General features: G+C 45.2%; 2 protein-coding genes across 3 annotated transcripts in view; both read left to right on the top strand.

Annotated features, from left to right (window-relative positions):
* Positions 1-2,205: 2,205 nt before the first annotated feature.
* Positions 2,206-9,834, top strand: GPR61 (G protein-coupled receptor 61). 2 transcript variants are annotated; one of them, XR_008512999.2, is made up of 3 exons: positions 2,448-2,527; positions 4,997-7,214; positions 7,884-8,400. XR_008512999.2 is itself a non-coding variant. In XM_009246790.3 (2 exons), exon 2 carries the CDS (start codon positions 5,597-5,599, stop codon positions 6,950-6,952), a length of 1,356 nt encoding a protein of 451 aa, XP_009245065.1. In that variant the 5' UTR covers positions 2,206-2,527; positions 4,997-5,596; the 3' UTR covers positions 6,953-9,834. The 2 variants fall into 2 exon arrangements, 1 of the variants encoding a protein (XP_009245065.1); XM_009246790.3 differs by having other exon boundaries at positions 2,206-2,527; positions 4,997-9,834.
* Positions 9,835-11,139: 1,305 nt separating this feature from the next.
* Positions 11,140-20,018, top strand: part of GNAI3 (G protein subunit alpha i3) — a 44,893-nt gene continuing 36,014 nt past the window's right edge. Inside the window, exon 1 of the mRNA XM_002810489.6 lies at positions 11,140-11,412. Coding sequence (XP_002810535.1) covers positions 11,295-11,412 — 118 coding nt within the window. The 5' untranslated portion in view covers positions 11,140-11,294. The remainder of the gene's footprint in view (positions 11,413-20,018) is intronic.

The following is a 20,018-nucleotide window of genomic DNA, read 5'->3' as shown; positions in this document are numbered from 1 at the left end:
TTTTAGTAGAGACGGGGTTTTGCCATGTTGGCCAGGCTGGTCTTGAACTCCTGACCTCAAATGATCTGCCCGCCTCAGCCTCCCAACGTGCTGGAATTACAGGCATGAGCCACCGTGCCCAGCCAGCATGATTATTATTATTATTTATTATTTGCCCACAGGCTAGGATAAGCAGTTCCCCCGCCGACCTCCTGAGCCAAGACGGTTCCAACAGCTGGAACATGCTGCCTCTTTGGTACTGCCTTTCCCAATAGCTCTCTGGGAGGGGCCTTCAGGACACGGACGCCTTGCCTGCTGGCCACCACACGAGCTGTGATTACCTGTACTAGCTCCCTTAAGCCGGAGAGGCAGGCTATGTTTGTTTTGCAGGCTCCCTACCACTATTAGGTAAGCTTGGAAGTGAAGAATTTTGCCCATTTTCAGACAGCCAACTCACAGGCCAAGGTCTTACCACCAACCAATAGAATGGCGCCAAACTGGAACCAAGGTTTTCTGACTCCAGTCTAGTGCTCTTTCTAAAATCCTGTTCCAATGGGCCCAGGTCTGCTCCGGTTCTTATTGAATCCCTTGGAAGGGGCCATGCCAGTTTGGGCTGGGGCCCTGCAGGAAGAATGTGGGTGCTGAGCAGGGACAGGACTTACCTAATCCCAGACAATCTGCTTGATGCCAAATTAATCTTGCCAACACAGCACAGGGCTTCCTAAAAATCAATTTGCTGTCTACAGGTTTTCAATTTGGTATTTCCATTTGAATTTCTTGTACTCAGGTATGCCTAGTTTTGAGGTCTGTTTTAGGCTTTCTGGAAGGCAGTGACTACTTCTATGAAGACAGCTTTTAGGGCTGGAGTCCACAGTCTTGTGTCAGGCCGCTGGAGAGGCCACGGCATGAAGGGAGAAGGAGGAGGAAATACTTGGACTTCAAACAGATCTGGGTTCAAATATCAGCTCTGGCACTTATTAGCTGTGTGATTTGGGGAAAGTCACTTCTCCTCCGGCACCCGGTTCCTCACTTATAAAATAGGGCAAGTCATGGCTGCCTCATAGATTGGTGTAGGAATCGAAGAAACTGTATGTAAAGGGCCTGGCACTCATAACAACTCAAAAAGTGGTGGCTGGTGACAGCGGCACTTGCTGCATCGGCTCTTGGTTGGTCAGCGGCCTCTTTGTTTTTGACCTGGGGCTTGGGGCAGCCAACTTGTCCCAGTGAGGTCCTTGGGTATCTCATCGTTCTTATGGCTCTTTGGGTTGGGTCCGGTAAACAATTCCAGAATTCCCTTTTTCCTTATTAGAGGCAGAAGGAGTCCCTAGATAGACAAGTATCAGGGAAGAAGGCTCTGGAGTAGGGGATCATGCCTGAATTCCCTGTTTAGGCTCATGGCTCTGCCATGTGGAGCTATGTGGCTTTGGGCAATCTCTATCTCTCTGGGTCTCAGAAACATGGATACCTTGGCCTGTAGGACATCCTACAGCTTTGCAATGTTAGGATTCTATCCTTGGGTATCAGTCATGTACCCGGGTAAATGATCATTTTCTTCATAGCTAGAGGGAGGCCGTGCCCCTTCATTGTATCTCTGAAGGCCCGTCATGCCACAGATGGGCGATGCTCAGTGGCTGATGCTACCTAGCTCTGTCCAGTCCCACAAATCCAGATGAGTGTGAGCATTCCTGAGTCCCTGGCTCCCACTCTGTCTCCTTCAGGAAGCAGTGTTGTGGTGGTTCCCATGGTGGCTCCGGGTGATGTTAGATCCTTCTGCCCCCTCCCTGCCAATCTCCATCAGCCCTCACAGCCCCAGTTCCAATAAACATACAATCTAAGCAAATAATAATAATGTGCTTTTGGGAGGCAAGGGCAGGGTTAAGACAAGGCCTTCAGCTGCCCTTCAAACCTGAGTGCTGCTCCTAAACCTGTCCCCCATACGCATTAGGCAGCTTCCAAAGGGGCCAAACCTTGGACCATCCCCTGGAGCCTCAGCCCCCTCCCTGGCCTTAGCCTTGGGGCCCTGGGTCTGCGCTGACCTGCCTGCATCAGCACCTTGGTTCTGATGTCACACAGAACCATGCATCTCTCCTATCTTCTATTTGAACTGCTAAGAAATCAAGGCCAAAATGCAACTTGTCCAAGGTCACACAGCTAGTAAGTGCCATAGCCAGGTCTTAAACCTGGATTTTCTGACTCCATGTACTTTTTTTTTAACTTCATCAGGCTGGTCAGGAGGGTCTCCCCTACCTATCGTTACCTGGCCCCACGAAATTTTTGAGACGCAGTCCAGCAGCCTGAGAGAAGTGAGAGGAGTTGAGCTCACTGCCAGGCACCTTGCCTGGGGCATTGGTGCCCATCTTTTTGCTCCAGAAGTGACTCTGAGGGGCTGGGTGGGAAGCAGGAGGCCATTAGGACCCAGAGGCTCTCGGAGCACTCTGCTTTGCCGGCTGCCTCTCACCGCTCACTGCAGTGCTTCAGGCTTCAGCAGCCTTGGAGAAGCATCAGCTGAGAGGAGCTATCACATGGGAGCCGGGACTGCTCAGCAAAGGTAGGAGTTGCCGACTAGGCCAGGAATGGGGGCCAGACCCAGGGCCTGGTGGTGAGTGCCAAGGTATCCCCACAGAAGGGTGGCTTTCCAAGGACCAGCCCTGTCTACCTTCTGGTGAGCAGTTTGATCAGGAGATGGGCTCTCAGGTATCCCAAAGGCGGTATTGGGGTGTGGGCATCTCTGAAGCCCAGAGCTGGGGGGTTGATCATCTCCTGCCGGCAGGAGTACCCACATCCTGCAGACAAACAGCATTCTCCATCTGTCTTGCTCCATGTCACGGAGATGGGTCTCCCACATTCTAGGAATGGGTCCTTCAGCGTACAAGCTGATGGGCAACTGTGTCCTGGGTGTGGGCAACTCTGCTGAGGAGAGGTGTTGTAGCTCCCTGGAAATCTTCCCTAGCTTAGGAGGGGTATGCTCTTGTCTGAAGGAAGGCCAGGCCCAGGTCTTTGGGATGGAAGCTCTGGATCTGGAAAACAGGTGCACGTGAATCCCAATACCTCTGTGGCCTTGGGCTGGGCACTTATGCACATCTTGCATCCTGTAACTTGACCATGCCCCTGCTAGAGGCCCAGACCTCAGGCCCTAGTGGCAAAGCCTTCTAGGTACTGAAGGTCCTGGAGGTAAGAGGGGTGCTGTTGGAAGTAAGTAGTGGGGGAAGGAAAGCATCTGTTGGAGGAGTAGGCATAATGATATGACCTGGGAGAGGAGTGAGGCTCCCTGGTTTCACCTATGAAACTGTTACACCGCAGCCCTCCCCTCCATAACCCCAGTCCATTAGTGAGGGAGTGCCCATTAGCCAGATACACTGATCTGTCTGTTAAGAGGTAAATTGGAATCCTGGCATTTAGGAGTCATTGTGGAGACACTGGCAAGCTTGAGGGAGCTACGAAAAAGAGCAATGTCCAATGCCTTCTTGCTCAGGGCTCCATCATGGCTTCATGGCATCCCTCCAGCTCCACGTGGAAACCACGTCTGCTTCCCTCCGTCTGGGACTCTTGACGTCCATCCAGACATGGTGGGCCTCTCCTCCTTCAGCCACCAGGGAGGGACTCTGAACCACATCATCTGGGCCTCACTCATAGGCAGAAGGGATAGGTAAATCACAGCATGGAGAGTAAGGAGGAAGGATGATTCTCCTAGCATTTCTTTCAGGCATTTTTCCTGGTAGACTCTAATGAGAAGCTGATGTCTCACTTTTGTGCCCGCTCTTCAACTTCTCTGCAGACCCTAAGTCTCTGTGGGCATCTTAACTGTGAAATTAGCTTTCTGTATCCCTAGAGAGAGGCACATCTCTAGGCAGTTGCCCAAAGTTAGGACTTCCTCAAGTCCAGGAACCCCGGCTACCCTTTCCACAAGAGAGTCCCTTGGCTGGCACACAGCTGGCTGACTGAGTGTTCTTGGAGTTTGTCCTAGGGGGCATGGATTCAACTACCAATTTGAGTTTGATTCAATTCACAAAATTGTATCCAGCACCTATTGCATGCATAGCATGTTAGAAGTTGGATTGGGGTAAGGTTTGTGGAAACACCAAAAACCAAAGGTGACTGTAAGGCTCTAACTGTGGAGGAGAGTGGGGCCCATCTTGCCATGTGGTCCTCTTTATTGCAGCCATAGAAATGATGGGTTTTTAAACTGAGCAACCTCAGTGTCTCCTCCCTACTTCTTGTTCTGTGACTGTAGTAACAGTCTAGAACCAATGCGGCTCTTGGTCAGGGATCCTCCAAGGGTCAGCTCCAGAGATCAGAGATTTGGGGATCTGGGGAGCAGGAGGTTGGCAGCAGCTCTTTCCCACAAGAGGGGCACAGTGGCCTTGAAGAGTTCATGAGTGGGTGGAGGAGGGCAGCTTGAAAGCAACTTCTGGCTTTGAGAGCAGTGGAGGCTGGATGAGCTGGCCTCCCAGTTTCCTTCCAGACGGGACATTTTGTTTTCACTGCTCCTACTCAACATTCCCAAAGTGGCAGCTCTTTGTGCTGGGAGTAGTGATGTCAAAAGAGCCTAAAGCACAGCTCCCCTTTTCAGATGATAACCCTAGGGCAGCAAGAGACATTTTTAGAGACGGCTGAAATTCAACAACTATTTACTGGATGCCTATTATAGTCCAGCCGGCAAGGAGGGCACCTTCACATATGGCATGGCACAGTGGGCAAGAGTACTGGACCTGGGGCCAGACTGCTCAGGTAGGTGCCCAGCCCTTGCTGCTTACTAGCTGTGTGACCTTGGGTAAGTTACTTAACCTCTCTAGACCTCAGTTTCATCTCTTGCAAAATGGAGATAAAAATATTATCTACTTCATAGGGTTGTGTGAGGAATAAAATGAGTTAATATAGGTAGAGTGCTGAGAACAGGGCCTGGCATGTGGAAAACGCCGTATCAATGCTACTGCTTGTCATTAGTATTATTATTAACAAATCACGCAGGATCCAGAAACACAGTTGTGAAGCAAGTGTTCTTCCTTTCATTTTACAGATGGATTTATGAGGAAACTGAAATTCAGAAGATTCACAGAGTTAGTAATGCCCAGAACTGGGACTAGAAACTAAATTTTGTGCTCCTTCTACTCCCCAGCAGCTCTTGCCATTCTGAGGAGACAAGAAATCAGGAAATTTACATAAGGAACCCTAAAACTGAGGCACTATCCCAGAGATCAGCAGGACCCTGGGAAGGAGAAACAGGATTTAGAATCCCCGGCTAACAGTTCTGGAAAGGGTAGAAGGGTGTGGAGAACAAGAATGGCAGAAAGGAGATGGAAAAGGAAGAGGTGAAGTCCATTCCGAAGGCGGAGTGTTGAGTGGGACAGGCTCCTGCACCTCTCACGTCTCCTGCTTCTTAGCAGTCACCAAGGCAGACCCTGGAGCTACCTCCGGCCAGAAAGGGGATGAGCTTCTGATCCTTCAGCTGCCTGGCCTGGCGCTCTGTACGCAGACAACCTGCCCAAGAGGCTCCAGTGGGAGGTGCCCCCTACGAAACCGGGAAGCCTGGGCCTGGGCTCGCCATCCCAGGGTCGCTGGACTAGGATGGGGGATGGGCCTGTGACAGGAGGTACCCTGGGTGCCCTCTTTTGGCCCCATGGAGTCCTCACCCATCCCCCAGTCATCAGGGAACTCTTCCACTTTGGGGAGGGTCCCTCAAACCCCAGGTCCCTCTACTGCCAGTGGGGTCCCAGAGGTGGGGCTACGGGATGTCGCTTCGGAATCTGTGGCCCTCTTCTTCATGCTCCTGCTGGACTTGACTGCTGTGGCTGGCAATGCCGCTGTGATGGCCGTGATCGCCAAGACGCCTGCCCTCCGAAAATTTGTCTTTGTCTTCCACCTCTGCCTGGTGGACCTGCTGGCTGCCCTGACCCTCATGCCCCTAGCCATGCTCTCCAGCTCCGCCCTCTTTGACCATGCCCTTTTTGGGGAGGTGGCCTGCCGCCTCTACTTGTTCCTGAGCGTGTGCTTTGTCAGCCTGGCCATCCTCTCGGTGTCAGCCATCAATGTGGAGCGCTACTATTACGTGGTCCACCCCATGCGCTACGAGGTGCGCATGACGCTGGGGCTGGTGGCCTCTGTGCTGGTGGGTGTGTGGGTGAAGGCCTTGGCCATGGCTTCTGTGCCAGTGTTGGGAAGGGTCTCCTGGGAGGAAGGAGCTCCCAGTGTCCCCCCAGGCTGTTCACTCCAATGGAGCCACAGTGCCTACTGCCAGCTTTTTGTGGTGGTCTTTGCTGTCCTTTACTTTCTGTTGCCCCTGCTCCTCATCCTTGTGGTCTACTGCAGCATGTTCCGAGTGGCCCGCGTGGCTGCCATGCAGCACGGGCCACTGCCCACGTGGATGGAGACACCCCGGCAACGCTCCGAATCTCTCAGCAGCCGCTCCACGATGGTCACCAGCTCGGGCGCCCCCCAGACCACCCCACACCGGACGTTTGGGGGAGGGAAAGCAGCAGTGGTTCTCCTGGCTGTGGGGGGACAGTTCCTGCTCTGTTGGTTGCCCTACTTCTCTTTCCACCTCTATGTTGCCCTGAGTGCTCAGCCCATTTCAACTGGGCAGGTGGAGAGTGTGGTCACCTGGATTGGCTACTTTTGCTTCACTTCCAACCCTTTCTTCTATGGATGTCTCAACCGGCAGATCCGGGGGGAGCTCAGCAAGCAGTTTGTCTGCTTCTTCAAGCCAGCTCCAGAGGAGGAGCTGAGGCTGCCTAGCCGGGAGGGCTCCATTGAGGAGAACTTCCTGCAGTTCCTTCAGGGGACTGGCTGTCCTTCTGAGTCCTGGGTTTCCCGACCCCTACCCAGCCCCAAGCAGGAGCCACCTGCTGTTGACTTTCGAATCCCAGGCCAGATAGCTGAGGAGACCTCTGAGTTCCTGGAGCAGCAACTCACCAGCGACATCATCATGTCAGACAGCTACCTCCGTCCTGCTGCCTCACCCCGGCTGGAGTCATAATGGGCCGCTGGACACTCGGAGGGATATGGGGCTGCGGGCCAGTTATGATCGCAAGGACCACCTTGTGGGATCACCTTTTCCCAGCCGGCTAGGGCTGAGGCTGGGGTCTCTGCACATAGCTTTTGCTTAGTGTTTCCTGGGTCAGGAACAGAGCCAACAGGATGAATGTGTGCAAAAGCCTTGGACTTGGCTGTGATCTTTGACTACTAGGGGAGGGAACCTGGGTATGGTGAGACGGTGAGGAGAGAAAAGGGTCACAAAGGTGAGGTGAAGCCTCTCAACTGGTGAAATTTCCATGCTTCCAGAAGCAGGGAATTCTCTAAGGGTAGGAGTTGGAGGATACAGGGCAGCAGGCCAGGTTTGGAGTTACTCTAGGGGCCATTTAGGATATTTTATTTTTCAGTGTAATTGTCCAGGGCAGTAATTGCACCCAAGCAAGGTAAGAAAATGACCCATGTTTTCTCATTTCCTTGCTAGGTTTAAAAAGAACTAAATTATAGCCAAGTGTTTCCACTTGAGTTAATAGATCATTTTTCTGGTTTTATACCTGAGATTTCCTTAAAGTGAGAGGACCAGTAGGGTGTATTCCTTTACTGAATTTGGCCAGAAACAAGGCAAAATAGAAATTAGGGTACATGGAGTAGAAGATAGGAAAGCTGACTGCAGCTCTCTCTCCCACTCTTCAGGAAAAGCCCTTCTGTTCTATTTTTCTGTCTCTCTCCTGCACACAGGAGATCAAGGGTAGAGCCTGATCTTAGCAGAGACAAAAATAAGGCAGGATGGCTTTCCTCTCTTTTAGGAGGAAGAATTAGAATGACTGGGGGTCAGACGGGCGAGGGTGGAGGTTAGCATTTAAATTGGTAAAGTAGCTGGAAACAGAGAGGCCAGGTAATCAGCCTGATCAATAATACTGCGAATCTTTTCTTTCCAGGACTGGCCTCCCTGATCTCTCTCCTCATGGCAGCGACCCACCTCCAGTCCCCTGGACAATCGGGTACAAGAGACTTAAGGTTGGGCATGGGAAGGGTGGGGTTTCCATGATCCATTCAATGCCTTCCTACTCCCATTCATCGCTCTCAAAATTAGCTTCAGTGACAAAGACTTAAATCTCTCTCCTATCTGCAGCACTGGGTTGGAGAGAGGGCACAGGAGTTGGTCTTGGCTGTTCATTGATTGAGACTGTAGGAACTGTGTTGGTTGGTATTGGTGGTGGTATTTTCAACAAACAGGGAATAATTGCGAACTGGACAGGACACCCATCTGGGACCATCTGTCCATCCAACTTCCCTCAATTGAATCAGGTAACACTAACAGGTCAAGGCAGGGCCAGAGGGTGGTGTGGTCTGTATTTGAACAAATTCCTGGCTCACTGAGCATCAAAAGGGGAAATGGGCTGGTGGGAGTGGGATAGTCTCCCATTTAAACAGCTAATAAATAATTTTTATGACAAAAGGTTATACTGATATCAACATTGACTCCTTTAGTTCAATTCAGTGCATAATAGTTGAACATCCACTAGTCCCTGGGACCCACACAGGTTGTGTGGTCATTGCTTTTAAGAAGTTCATAGTCTAAGTTGATGAGATACCTTATATTTTCACAAAGCACTTTGATCTGATAAAGCACTACAGAATGTGCTTGAGAAATATATTGGAGAATATGTTCATGGCTCTAACTTCTGAGAGTTCAGCCCGTGGCAGCAAGATGCATACCTGGAAGCTTCCTGCAGATTGTGGAAAGCATAGGGGTTGTAAATGAAACTCTCTAATGAAGAAAGAAAATTAAATGAAACTGGGCAAACAGCTTTCCCCCTTTGTTCTAGGAAAATTTCTAGGTTGTCTTCCTACCACTAGATTATTATACCAGTCTAGTGCCTATTACATTGTGGAAGTCCCCTAAAAACATAGTATATATAGGGAGGAGAGTCCTTCATGATTGAAAAACATGTTCACCTCTCCTCCCTATTAAAATAAATGCATACAGAGGAATCAATCATTCCTAGACAGGGAAAAAAACTCTTCTTTCAAACACCATTGATCAGCTATTAGATCCAAAGAATTGCCAGCAGGTGGCAGTGTGAGTCCAATGGAAGGAGGAAAGGCAAGTGTATGCGGTGGGAGGAGGAAGGGGAGGGCATTAAACATTGCCTGGCAGCCATTTCGTTAATTTATTTTGCCTTTTCCTTTGATCTTGCCCTACAGCCCTTCCTTCACATACATCAAAGAAGAAAGTTTTAAGAGCAAGGGTATCTTTAATTCAGGCTGAAATTTCCTGACACTGTGATCTTACTGGTGTTTATTACAGAGTTTGACATACATGGGTTCATTTGCCATTTATTTTTCCCTGTAGGAGTGGATCATGAAGGAAATAAAAATTTCTTTTTTATTATGCTGAGAACTTTCCCAACAATTTCTGCTATGACCACCTTCCAGGAGTTTTCTAGTCACCAGATGCCTTGGTAAAGTTCAATACGTAATCTTTGGCTCTGAAAGCTGTTCCTGGACAAAATCTGAGCTAACTCACTGAAGAATCAACAGATTGAGGCAACCATCCGGTCAGTTACTTTTTCCTGCATCCTGCTGGTGTTGGGGTAACTCCCAATCCTAGATGAAAACGTTAGACTTTCTGTTGTCAGGTGTCCCCAGGCAATATCCTACAGGGGCATGATAGAAAAGGGTAACTCTGGGGTCAGACAGATGTACTTACTCACTGTGTGAAGTTGGGAAAGCTGCTTAATTTCTCTGAGCCTACTTCCTCACCTGTAAAAATGGGGATCATTATTACCTACCTCACAGGGTTGTTGTGAGGATTAAGAGATGGGATGTGGAAGCACCTAGCCGTATCTGGCAAATAGGTATTCAATAAATACTGGTTTTACTTCCCTTTCCTCTTGCCCTTTTTCCCCAAAAGCATTGATAATGGAAAAGCAGTCCCTTTCATTCTTAACAGTCATTTGGGAATGACTGGGGGACTTTTCAAACGTTGAAGAATTGGCATTGCTAAGAGTTACAGTGGACGAGGCTTTTTAAGGTGGCTCTAATCCTCTAATTAAATCCTTCCAATTAATGAATCATCACTATATAAACCTCTCTGTTGGGACCTTACATTCTCAAGTTCAGATTCTATTAGAGAAAGAAATTTACAATCACAGGGAAACGTTTTAGGGACTGAGTTCCCTTCGCTAGAATGTATAGTAATTGTGGGCTTATTTGCCTGAAAAGTTGATTTAGGACTACCTTCACGCAGTATCCAGGGTTATTAGTGAAAGATGCTATCTGCCTGGGGCTTTCACAGTGGACTTAAGTTTCAGGTGATACTAGGGCTGAGAGGCAAATTTTACTAGAACTTCTCCTTTTGCATGTTATCGCAACAGGAAATTTTAGTAGGAGATTCACAGGATGCACTGCTTTGTTTCGGGGTGTGGAATTGAAGTTGACTTATCTTGGTTTTAGTTCTAAGACCCTAAGGTAGGAAGATCTGAATTATACTGGAGAGAACGGCAGCATGGAAATTTTATGGAGGAACTACAGGCTTACCTTTCAGGTTATCGAGTATCTGCTAGCGATTTCAAGTGGCCTTTTGCCAACATAGGAGTTAAGCAAATCTCAAGCCCACAGAAATACGTGAATAGCAAAAGGACCAGGGGACATTTTGAGAGGAGTCAGTGGGCCAGAAAGGGCAAAAAGTTATTGCTGAGGTCCTAAGCACAGTCGGTGTTACGATCTCAGATGTGAGACGTGAACGGCGCCCAGGCCGGATAGCTTGTTCCCATTCCATTGATCCGAGATAACCCCAACGGAGGCAGTGTCCCACACTTGGGTAGGGGCCCCAAGTCTCCACAGCCAGAGATCAAAGGGGTTTTCTGGCAGGCAAGAAATTACCAGCAGAAATTCCCGCGCGGGATGTAGGCTTTAATTTAGAAATCTCCGCCTCAAAACTGGCATCTTGAACGCGGGAAGGCATTATGAGTTGGAGGCCCCGGTTTTTCTCCATTTATCCAAATCAGGTAGCCGAAAGGTAAATGAGGCTTCAAGTTGGGCGGCGGGCAGCGAACTTGACAGAACCTCGAAACTCTGCAGATCCGCCGCCAAACCCAGCCGCCAGGACCCCCTGACTTCCGCTTTCGGTCTCAACTTCTCTCACTGAGGAGAGTGGTTTAAACGGTGAAGGCTGCGGGGCGTCGCCGGAAGTGTCGTAAACGTCGGATATCCGGTTCTTCTGGGCGCTAAGGGAGCTGACGGAGAGGGCCACCGCCCAGCAATAGACGGTGCCTCAGCCTGCCGAGCCGCAGTTCCCGTGGTGTGAGTGAGTCCGGGCCCGTGTCCCCTCTCCCGCCGCCGCCATGGGCTGCACGTTGAGCGCCGAAGACAAGGCGGCAGTGGAGCGAAGCAAGATGATCGACCGCAACTTACGGGAGGACGGGGAAAAAGCGGCCAAAGAAGTGAAGCTGCTGCTACTCGGTGAGGGGCTGGAGGCGGGGACTGAGTGGTGGTCGGGAGAGCCTAGGCGCTTGGAAGGCCTGAACGGGGTCTGGTCGGGCCGACGGAAAGGACCCTAAAGGGATCTGGAGGGCGTGCCGGGCGTGGGGCGGGGTGTTGGGGTTCCTAGCTGAGGCCCCAGAGGGCGTGATGAGGGGGGTGGGGTTTTGGGGTTGCGGGAATTAGGATGTAGAGGGTGTGACTCCGGGCTGGAATTGCGTTTAGCAGAGAGGCTTGGGAGTATGGGCCGGTAGATGTTGAGGGAGTAGGAATATTGGAAAAGCTCATAAAGGAAGAGTTGATACTAGGAAGGTTTTACATTGGGTTGGAGCGTGTTGGTAACGAGGACGGCATAGAGTATATGTTGGGCTTGTATAATGGTTTGTGAGTTAGGAGCGTCGTGGTTCTTTGGCAGGATAAAGCTAGTAGGCTTGAATGGATGGTATAGAGACTGGAACAGAATGGCCACATAAGGACGTTGACATTTGTTAGTGAGAGAGCCATTTTAACTGTTGGAAGAACCCTGGATTATCTAGGAACGTGAAGGTAGGTAGGTGAGATAAATGACAAGTTATCAGGTATAAAGGAAAAGAGCTTGGGTGCAGAGGCCATCTCTACTTTTCCACCGTTTTCTATCATTTTTATTTTCAAAGTTTTATAACGTCTTCTTCTGTTTTTATAAAAGGATGGGAAATGGTGTGAGCTGAAGAAATTTAAAGAATGATTTCTTTGAGGTTTGTAGCAGAAGATCTAGTGAACAAGAGATTACACATTGGAGGGTGCTGAACAGTTGCTATAGATGACGTGTAGTTGGAATAGTTATCTTAGGATAAGTTACAGAGTTGGACATATTTACTGTAAAGACTACGGTAGACTTCTGGTGGCTGTTTTATCCTTTGTGGCCTCTTCAAAGCAAAACCATTGACTTCAGGAATTAATGTTTATGTTATCTGATAGTCGTTTTAATTGGCTTTTTTAAAACACAGTCGGATGTGTTTTACTCAACATGAGTTTCAAAATTTTTGAGAGGCTCAGTAAATCATACAAAGAATCCTGGCATTAGCTTACTAATAAATCAAGCCACATTTCTTCATTATTAGTGAAGATTTTCTAGGGTAGTATTTCCATTATTTTCCAATATTTTCTGGGGTAGTATTTCCATTAGAGAAGAATAAGTAGGAGTAGGGGTTTCTGTAAGCAATAGAAATTTACTTTTTAAAACAATTGATTTTTGAGGAAAAGGAGTCACTTTAGGGGAAATGCTAAATTTTCGTGGTATAAAGCTCCAGAGGACAGAAGGTACACTGTAACCTAAGACTTATTTTGTACATTCTAAGTGCCCCTATTAGTCTCTTCGTGTGAACGTATTTGGTTGGTTGTAGATTGCAGAAGCTCTGGTAATAGCTTTTTTGGATATACTATAAAGGGAAAGTTTATGTATTGGAGCTTAAGTTTCCGGTTTGTATACCTGAACTTTCAGAAGATGCGAGTTCAAATTGTAGTTCTAGACTGCCACTGTCTGTATAACAGGTGGATATGCATGGTCCCTGGTACCTAGTAGGTGCTCCTTAAATATTTACTGTTAACCAGCCTGAGCCAGCAAATGTTGAACACTGGTCTTTGGGGCTTTTGAGAAATTTGATATAAACTATAACATTCAGGGCGTTAACTTTTTTTTTTTTTTTTTTGAGACGGAGTCTCCCTCTGTTGCCCAGGCTGGAGTGCAGTGGCGCGATCTCGTCTCACTGCAACCTCCACCTCTTGGGTTCACGCCATTCTCCTGCCTCAGCCTCCCAAGTAGCTGAGACTACAGGCGCCCGCCACCACACCTGGCTAATTTTTTGTATTTTTAGTAGAGACGGGGTTTCACCGTGTTAGCCAGGATGGTCTCGATCTCCTAAACTTGTGATCCACCCGCCTTGGCCTCCCAAAGTGCTGGGATTATAGGCGTGAGCCACCGTGCCCGGCCAACATTTTATTTATTGATCGATTGGTTATGAAATTAAAGATGTATTCTCATCTTCTGTGAGTGATTTGATTTACACTGACCAACAGAGATACCCTCATCAGCTTATTGTAATGTAGTTGGAAACTTTGAGACTTTCTTCCAAAATGCAGGATTAGGCAGGCAGAATTTGGATAGGCGGAACTTGTCCAGATGTCTAGAAGAATTTTTGTTCAGGATTTTATCTGTAGTGCATTTAATTAAAAACAAAATTAGACACTTGACTTAGGGAACTTGAAAAGCAGTAAGTAAAAATCAAAGTACTAAACATATTTGCTTTTAATTTTTACCAACTTTATTCTTTTTTAAGTAAGATTTTAAAAATATTCTTGAGCAAGTTAAATCCACAAATTCAAATAGGTTGCAGAAACATATGTTCTTGCTTGAGCCATATCGTAACACACATAGGAAATTAAAATTATCTTCTATGCTATTTCTATAAGCGAAATATACCCCAAACAGTATACAATTTTCTTTTTCCTGGATAATATCTCCTTTGCTGTAGGAGCAAGTAATTTTTACTTTATCACTATGGAACTTAGTTTAAGTTGAGATCTATCTACTTACCCTTTTGTCTCCTGACACATGATATATTTTCTTTCTTATGGGGGTGTAGTTTAATATGGTGATTAATAGCATGGGTCCTGAAGTCAGACTGCTTCAAATCCTAATTCCCATTTACTAGTTATAGCCTTGGGAAAGTTAATTTCTCTTGGCCTCAGTTTTCTTATCTTTAAAATGGAGAAAATAGAGCTACTTCTAGGATTGCTGTGAAGATTAAATATGGTAATAATGTAAAGCAGAACACAGCTTGTCACATAGTACTAGCTCCATGAAGATTAGCTATTCTTATTAAGTCAAAATGAATGTTACAGATTGTAGGTATTATGGAAATTATACCAAATTAAGCAGCTAGTGTGGGCCAGATTATTTACAGACACTTCAGTATTGTAATTCTTCCTTTGGTAACCTTTGCTTCGAATTTGGTTTAGATGTTCTTGGAAAGGTCTGGGCGTGGTGGCTCCTGCCTGTAATCCCATCACTTTGGGAGGCTGAGGCTGGTGGATCACCTGAGGTCAGCAGTTCGAGACCAGCCTGGCCAACATGGTGAAACCCCATCTCTACTAAAAGTACAAAAATTAGCCGGGCGTGGTGGTGTGCCCCTGTAGTCCCAGTTACTTGGGAGGCTGAGGCAGGAGAATCGCTTGAACCCGGGAGGTGGAGGTTGCAGTGATCAGAGATGGCGCCACTTCACTCTAGCCTGGGTGACAAAGTGAGACTCTTTGTCTCAAAAAAAAAAAAAAGAAAAAAGTGTTCTTGGAAAGATCTTGGTATATCGAATTAGTGTTTAATTATGACATTCTATTGAAAAAATACTATGCAAAGCTTCCCCACCAATGTTCCAGTGCTTAGGATGGCATATAGGTGTGCTGTTTACAAATTTTATATAGCATTGAAATTTTAAATCATTTTTATAAGTTCAAACTTTTACAACAGTTGAAATTACATTTGAACATCTTTGGTATGATTTCCTCTTGTATCATTCTTGAATTTGGTAATTTGGTTATTTACTATTTAAAAAAGTAGAGATGGGGGTCTCATTATGTTGCCCAGGCTGGTCTCAAATGCTTGGCCTCGTGATTCTCCCATCTCAGCCTCCCAAAGTGCTGGGATTACCAGTGTGAGCCACTGTGCCTACCCTACCATGAATTTGGTAATTTGAAAAAATTTTATTTGGTATAAATACTAAATTTATACCAATTTAATATTTAATATCATCTGTAATACTTTGTATTTTTTTCATGCCATAATTTCATAATAAAAAGAAATTTTGTGTGTGCGGGTTTTGTTTTTGTTTTTTTTGACCCCAGGGCAAGCAAGAAAATTTTTTTTCACCAAGCTCTTTCAGCTCACACCAATGAGCCTTACAAATATTTTTAATGTGCGCCATCATGTGACAAAGGTTGGGAAGCACTGGTATAATGGATAAGAGCACGGCTTTTGGATTCACACAAAACTGAATTTAAGTTCTACCTCCATTTATTAGCTCTGAGACCCAGAGCAAGTAACTTAACCGTAAGAATAATAATTTTTACATGTGTAAAGCAGAGATGATGTTTCATAATATGAAATGAGATAATGCATGTAAAATGCTTCACATTAGTGCCTAGCAAATAAAAAATAGTAAGTGGTCACTTCTATTGAAGATGATGATCGTGAGAATTACCATTTTAGCTACTTTTTTCAGAGGTTTTTCAGACAGCTGTTTTATTATTTTTCATATTAATATACTATTTTCAAAGATCTTCAAAGAATTTTAATATCTTTTTGTAGTGAAAGGAATTAAATGTTAGTCCATTTTTTTTTTACTCATCACTGTACTAATGAAGATACTTAGTTTTGTAAGTTATTGAATGATCTGCTCTCTCTATTTCTGTTTCTTGATAGTTTCCTTTAGCAGGTTCTGAGAAAACATTAAAAAAAACTTTGGGATTTGCTGGTGGTAGTATGGCAAAAAGCCAGTTGCATGCAGATAACTGGAATCATCTAATTTACTTAAACTCTATATTATACAGTTAATTATATTTAAATTGCTGCATATTATTGGCTAAATATGCTTATTATTGAGAATAAGACTGCCCTTTGGTAAACATGCCGTTACATTATATCCTCCTATGGGATTATACCCTTTATTATGTTTGCCATTTACTTGGGATAAGGTTCATAGCCAGTTACATTTCATGTGAGGATGCATCTTGTGTTTCGGGGAAAAAAAGCTTTGTGTTTTATAAGCACGTATCATTCTTTGTGTCTTTTATTTGAATGCATTAGTCACTTTTTTCCCTTTTTCAACATTTCAATAGGTTTTTGGGGAACAGGTTATGTTTGGTTACGTGAATAAGTTTAGCGGCGATTTCTGAGATTTTGGTGCATCCATCACCTGAGCAGTCTACACTGTACCCAATGTATAGTCCTTTATCCCTCACCGCCTTCCCACCCTTTCCCCTGAGTCCCCAAAGTCCGTTGTATCATTCTTAGGCCTTTGCATCCTCATAGTTTAGCGTCCACTTATGAGTGAGAACGTACGATGTTTGGTTTTCCATTCCTGAGTTACTTCACTTAGAGTAATGGTCTCCAATTCCATCCAGGTTGCTGCAGATGCCATTATTTCATTCCTTTTTATGGCTGAGTAGTGTTCCATGGGTGTAGAGGGGTGTGTGTGTGTGTGTATATATATCACATTTTCTTTATCCACTCGTTGATTGATGGGCATTTGGGCTGGTTCCATGTTTTTGCCATTGTGAATTGTGCTGCTATAAACATGTGTATGCAAGTATCTTTTTTGTATAATGGCTTCTTTCCTCAGGGTAGATACCCAGGAGTGAGATTGGTGCATCAAATGGTAGATATACTTTTAGTTCTTTAAGGAACCTACACACTGTTTTCTGTAGTGGTTGTGCTAGTTTACATTCCCACCAACAGTGTGAAAGTGTTCTCTTTTCATCACATCCATGCCAACATCTATTATTTTTTTATTTTTTTTATTATGGCCATTATTGCAGGAGTAAGGTGGTATCACATTGTGGTTTTGATTTGTAGTTCCCTGATAATTAGTGATGTTGAGCATGTTTTCGTAAGTTTGCTGGCCATTTGTGTATCTTGTGAGTATTGTCTATTCATGTCCTTAGCCCACTTTTTGATGGGATTGTTTTTTTCATGCTGATTTGATTTCCTTGTAGATTCCAGATATTAGTCCTTTGTCAGATGTATAGATTGTGAAGATTTTCTCCCACTCTGGGTTGTCTGTACTCTGCTGATTTCTTTTGTTGCTCAGAAGTTGTTTCGTTTAGTTGAGTCCCATTTATTTATTTTTATTTTTGTCTTTGCATTTGCTTTTGGGTTTTTGGTTGTGAAGTCTTTGCCTAAGCCAATGGCTAGAAGGGTTTTTCCAATGTTATCTTCTAGAATTTTTATGGTTTTGGGTCTTAGATTTAAGTCAGTAGCACTATACACCAACAGCAACCAAGCTGAGAATCAAATCAACAACTCAACCTTTTACAATAGCTGCAAACAAAAAACAAACAAACAAACAAACAATACTTAGGAATATACTTGACCAAGAAGGTGAAACACCTCTAGAAGGAAAACTACAAAACATGGCTGACAGAAATCATAGATGATACAAACAAGTGGAAACACGTCCCATGCTCATGGATGGGTAGAATCAATATTGTGAAAATGACCATACTGCCAAAAGCAAATCTACAAATTCAATGTAATTCCCATTAAAGTACCACCATCATTCTTCACAGAACTAGAAAAAACAATCCTAAAATTCATGTGGAACCAAAAAAGAGCCTGTATAGCCAAAGCAAGACTAAGCAAAAAGAACAAACCTAGAGGCATTAGATTACCTGGCTTCAAACTATACTGTAAGGCCGTAATCACCAAAACAGCATGGTACTGGTGTAAAAACAGGCATATAGACTAATGGAACAGAATAGAGAGCCCAGAAATAAAGCCAAATAACTTCCAGTCAACTGATCTTCGACAAAGAAACAAAAATGTGAAGTGGCGAAAGGACACCCTATTCCACAAATGGTGCTGGGATAATTGACAAGCCACATGTAGAAGCATTAATCACTTTTGCAGTCTGAAAATACGGCCCGTTTCAGGAATTGAAATAATGTAATCTTCCCTGACTATGCTATTCCTGTAGTACACTGATGACCATAGAGTAGGGTGCTTAATACTAGATTTCACAGGGCATGTAAGGTTCTAATAAGCGCTGCTACTACATTTCTTTAAAAAATAATTTTTAGCATATTAAACTTATATGCACTATTACAAAAAAGTCTTTTAGTTTTTAGGCAGTTGTCTCTGATAAAAGTGATTCCTAGTCTAGAGATCTTTTAGAGATGGTTAGTAAAACCTGAAGCACTATGCTGTTCCTCTCCCGTGGTGCTGAGCTTCTTCATCCTGTAGCTTCTTGGGAAGGAAAAGGGAGTTGTTAGGCCTCTGCAGATACTTCCTTTTTTCTTATCCTGTCTCTCTTCCTTCCCTGGTTTCTTCTACAGCATACTTTCTCTCTTCCTTCCCTGGTTTCTTCTACAGCATACTTTCTCCTGGGGAAAGGAGTGCGTGCGAGAGAGAGAGAGAGAGAGAGAGAGAGAGAGAGAGTGTGTGTGTGTGTGTGTGTGTGTGTGTGTGTCATCAGGTCCTTCCACTAACTTCCATTCTTTTTTTTTTTTTGAGACAGAATCTTGCTCTGTCGCCCAGGCTGGAGTGCAGTGGTGCAATCTCAATGCAACCTCTGCAATGTCACTGCAACCTCTGCCTCCCAGGCTCAAACGATCCTCCCATCTCGGCCTCCTGAGTAGCTTGGACTACAGGCTAATGCCACCACCATTGGCTAATTTTTTGTAGAGATGGGGTTTTGCCATGTTGCCCAGGCTGGCCTTGAACTTCTGGGTTCAAGTGATTCGCCCACGTCAGCCTCCCAAAGTGTTGAGATGTTAGGCTGAGATTATAGGCCTCTAACTTCCATTCTTAAAAATCCCTCATCTGTAACCAGGAAAAAACAATATAGAGAGACAGATGGCAGGAAAATCAGTAGCTGTGCAAAAATGGAATGTTCAAAACACGGAAGAAAAAACAGACATTGTGAAGAGTCTTTTGGTTCCTTTTTTAGAGGACGATTTTTTACTTGGAATTTTTGAAAAATCTGTTTTCTCTAGTTGAGATGGCTTCTCTTTCTGCTCTTCCCCCAGTGTATTAATGAACTATATCCTGCTACTTACCTCAAGTCAGTTTATCCAGTACAGAACTTGCCTTCACTCCTCACCCCCAAATCCACCTGTTGGGAACTTTTCTGTTTCAGTACCAGCATTCTCAACATCATCTAGGCTGAAAACTGCACCTGTTTTTAACTCCTCTGTTACTCTCATCTCTTACAACCAGTCAGTTGCGAAGTCCTATGACTCAGTCATTACTAGATTCCAGATTTTTGGACTTTAAGGACCAGAAAAATTTTTAAAAACTTGTTTTTGGTAGACTGATCTAGGATTTTAGTATTTTATTTTTCTTAGTAAATACATTTGAAAAATCTCAGACTACTGTCTATTATGATTACTATTTAGTTCTCTTTCCTCCCGAGACAGTTTCACTCTGTTGCCCAGACTGGAGTGTAGTGGCATGATCTTGGATCACTGCAACCTCTGCCTCCCAGGTTCGAGCAATTCTCATGCCTCAGCCTTCTGAGTAGCTGAGAGTGCAGGTGTGCACCACCATGCCCAGCTATTTTTTGTATTTTTAGTAGAGATGGGGTTTCACCATGTTGGCCAGGCTGGTCTCAAACTTCTGGCCTAAAGTGATCTACCTGCCTCGACCTCCCAAAGGCTGGGATTACAGGTGTGAGTCACCATGCCTCGCTCGCCATTGGTGAAACTGTTTTGATGTTCTGAATTGGATATGATATGACCCTCTCTTTTTGAAACCTCATAGTACTTTTTATGCCACTTATAGTCTGCCTTATATATGGTTATTTATATACTTACCTGGTCCTAACCATATGGTCTTTTAG

Source organism: Pongo abelii, chromosome 1 (genome assembly GCF_028885655.2).
Source record: "Pongo abelii isolate AG06213 chromosome 1, NHGRI_mPonAbe1-v2.0_pri, whole genome shotgun sequence".
Classification (NCBI taxonomy): Eukaryota; Metazoa; Chordata; class Mammalia; order Primates; family Hominidae; genus Pongo; species Pongo abelii.
Note: the sequence above shows the minus strand (reverse complement) of the source record. Positions and strands in the feature narration are given on the sequence as shown.

Bases quoted from the DNA above. Each gene is read 5' to 3' on its own strand.
- GPR61 (XM_009246790.3), top strand. From the start codon at position 5,597: ATGGAGTCCTCACCCATCCCCCAGTCATCAGGGAACTCTTCCACTTTG.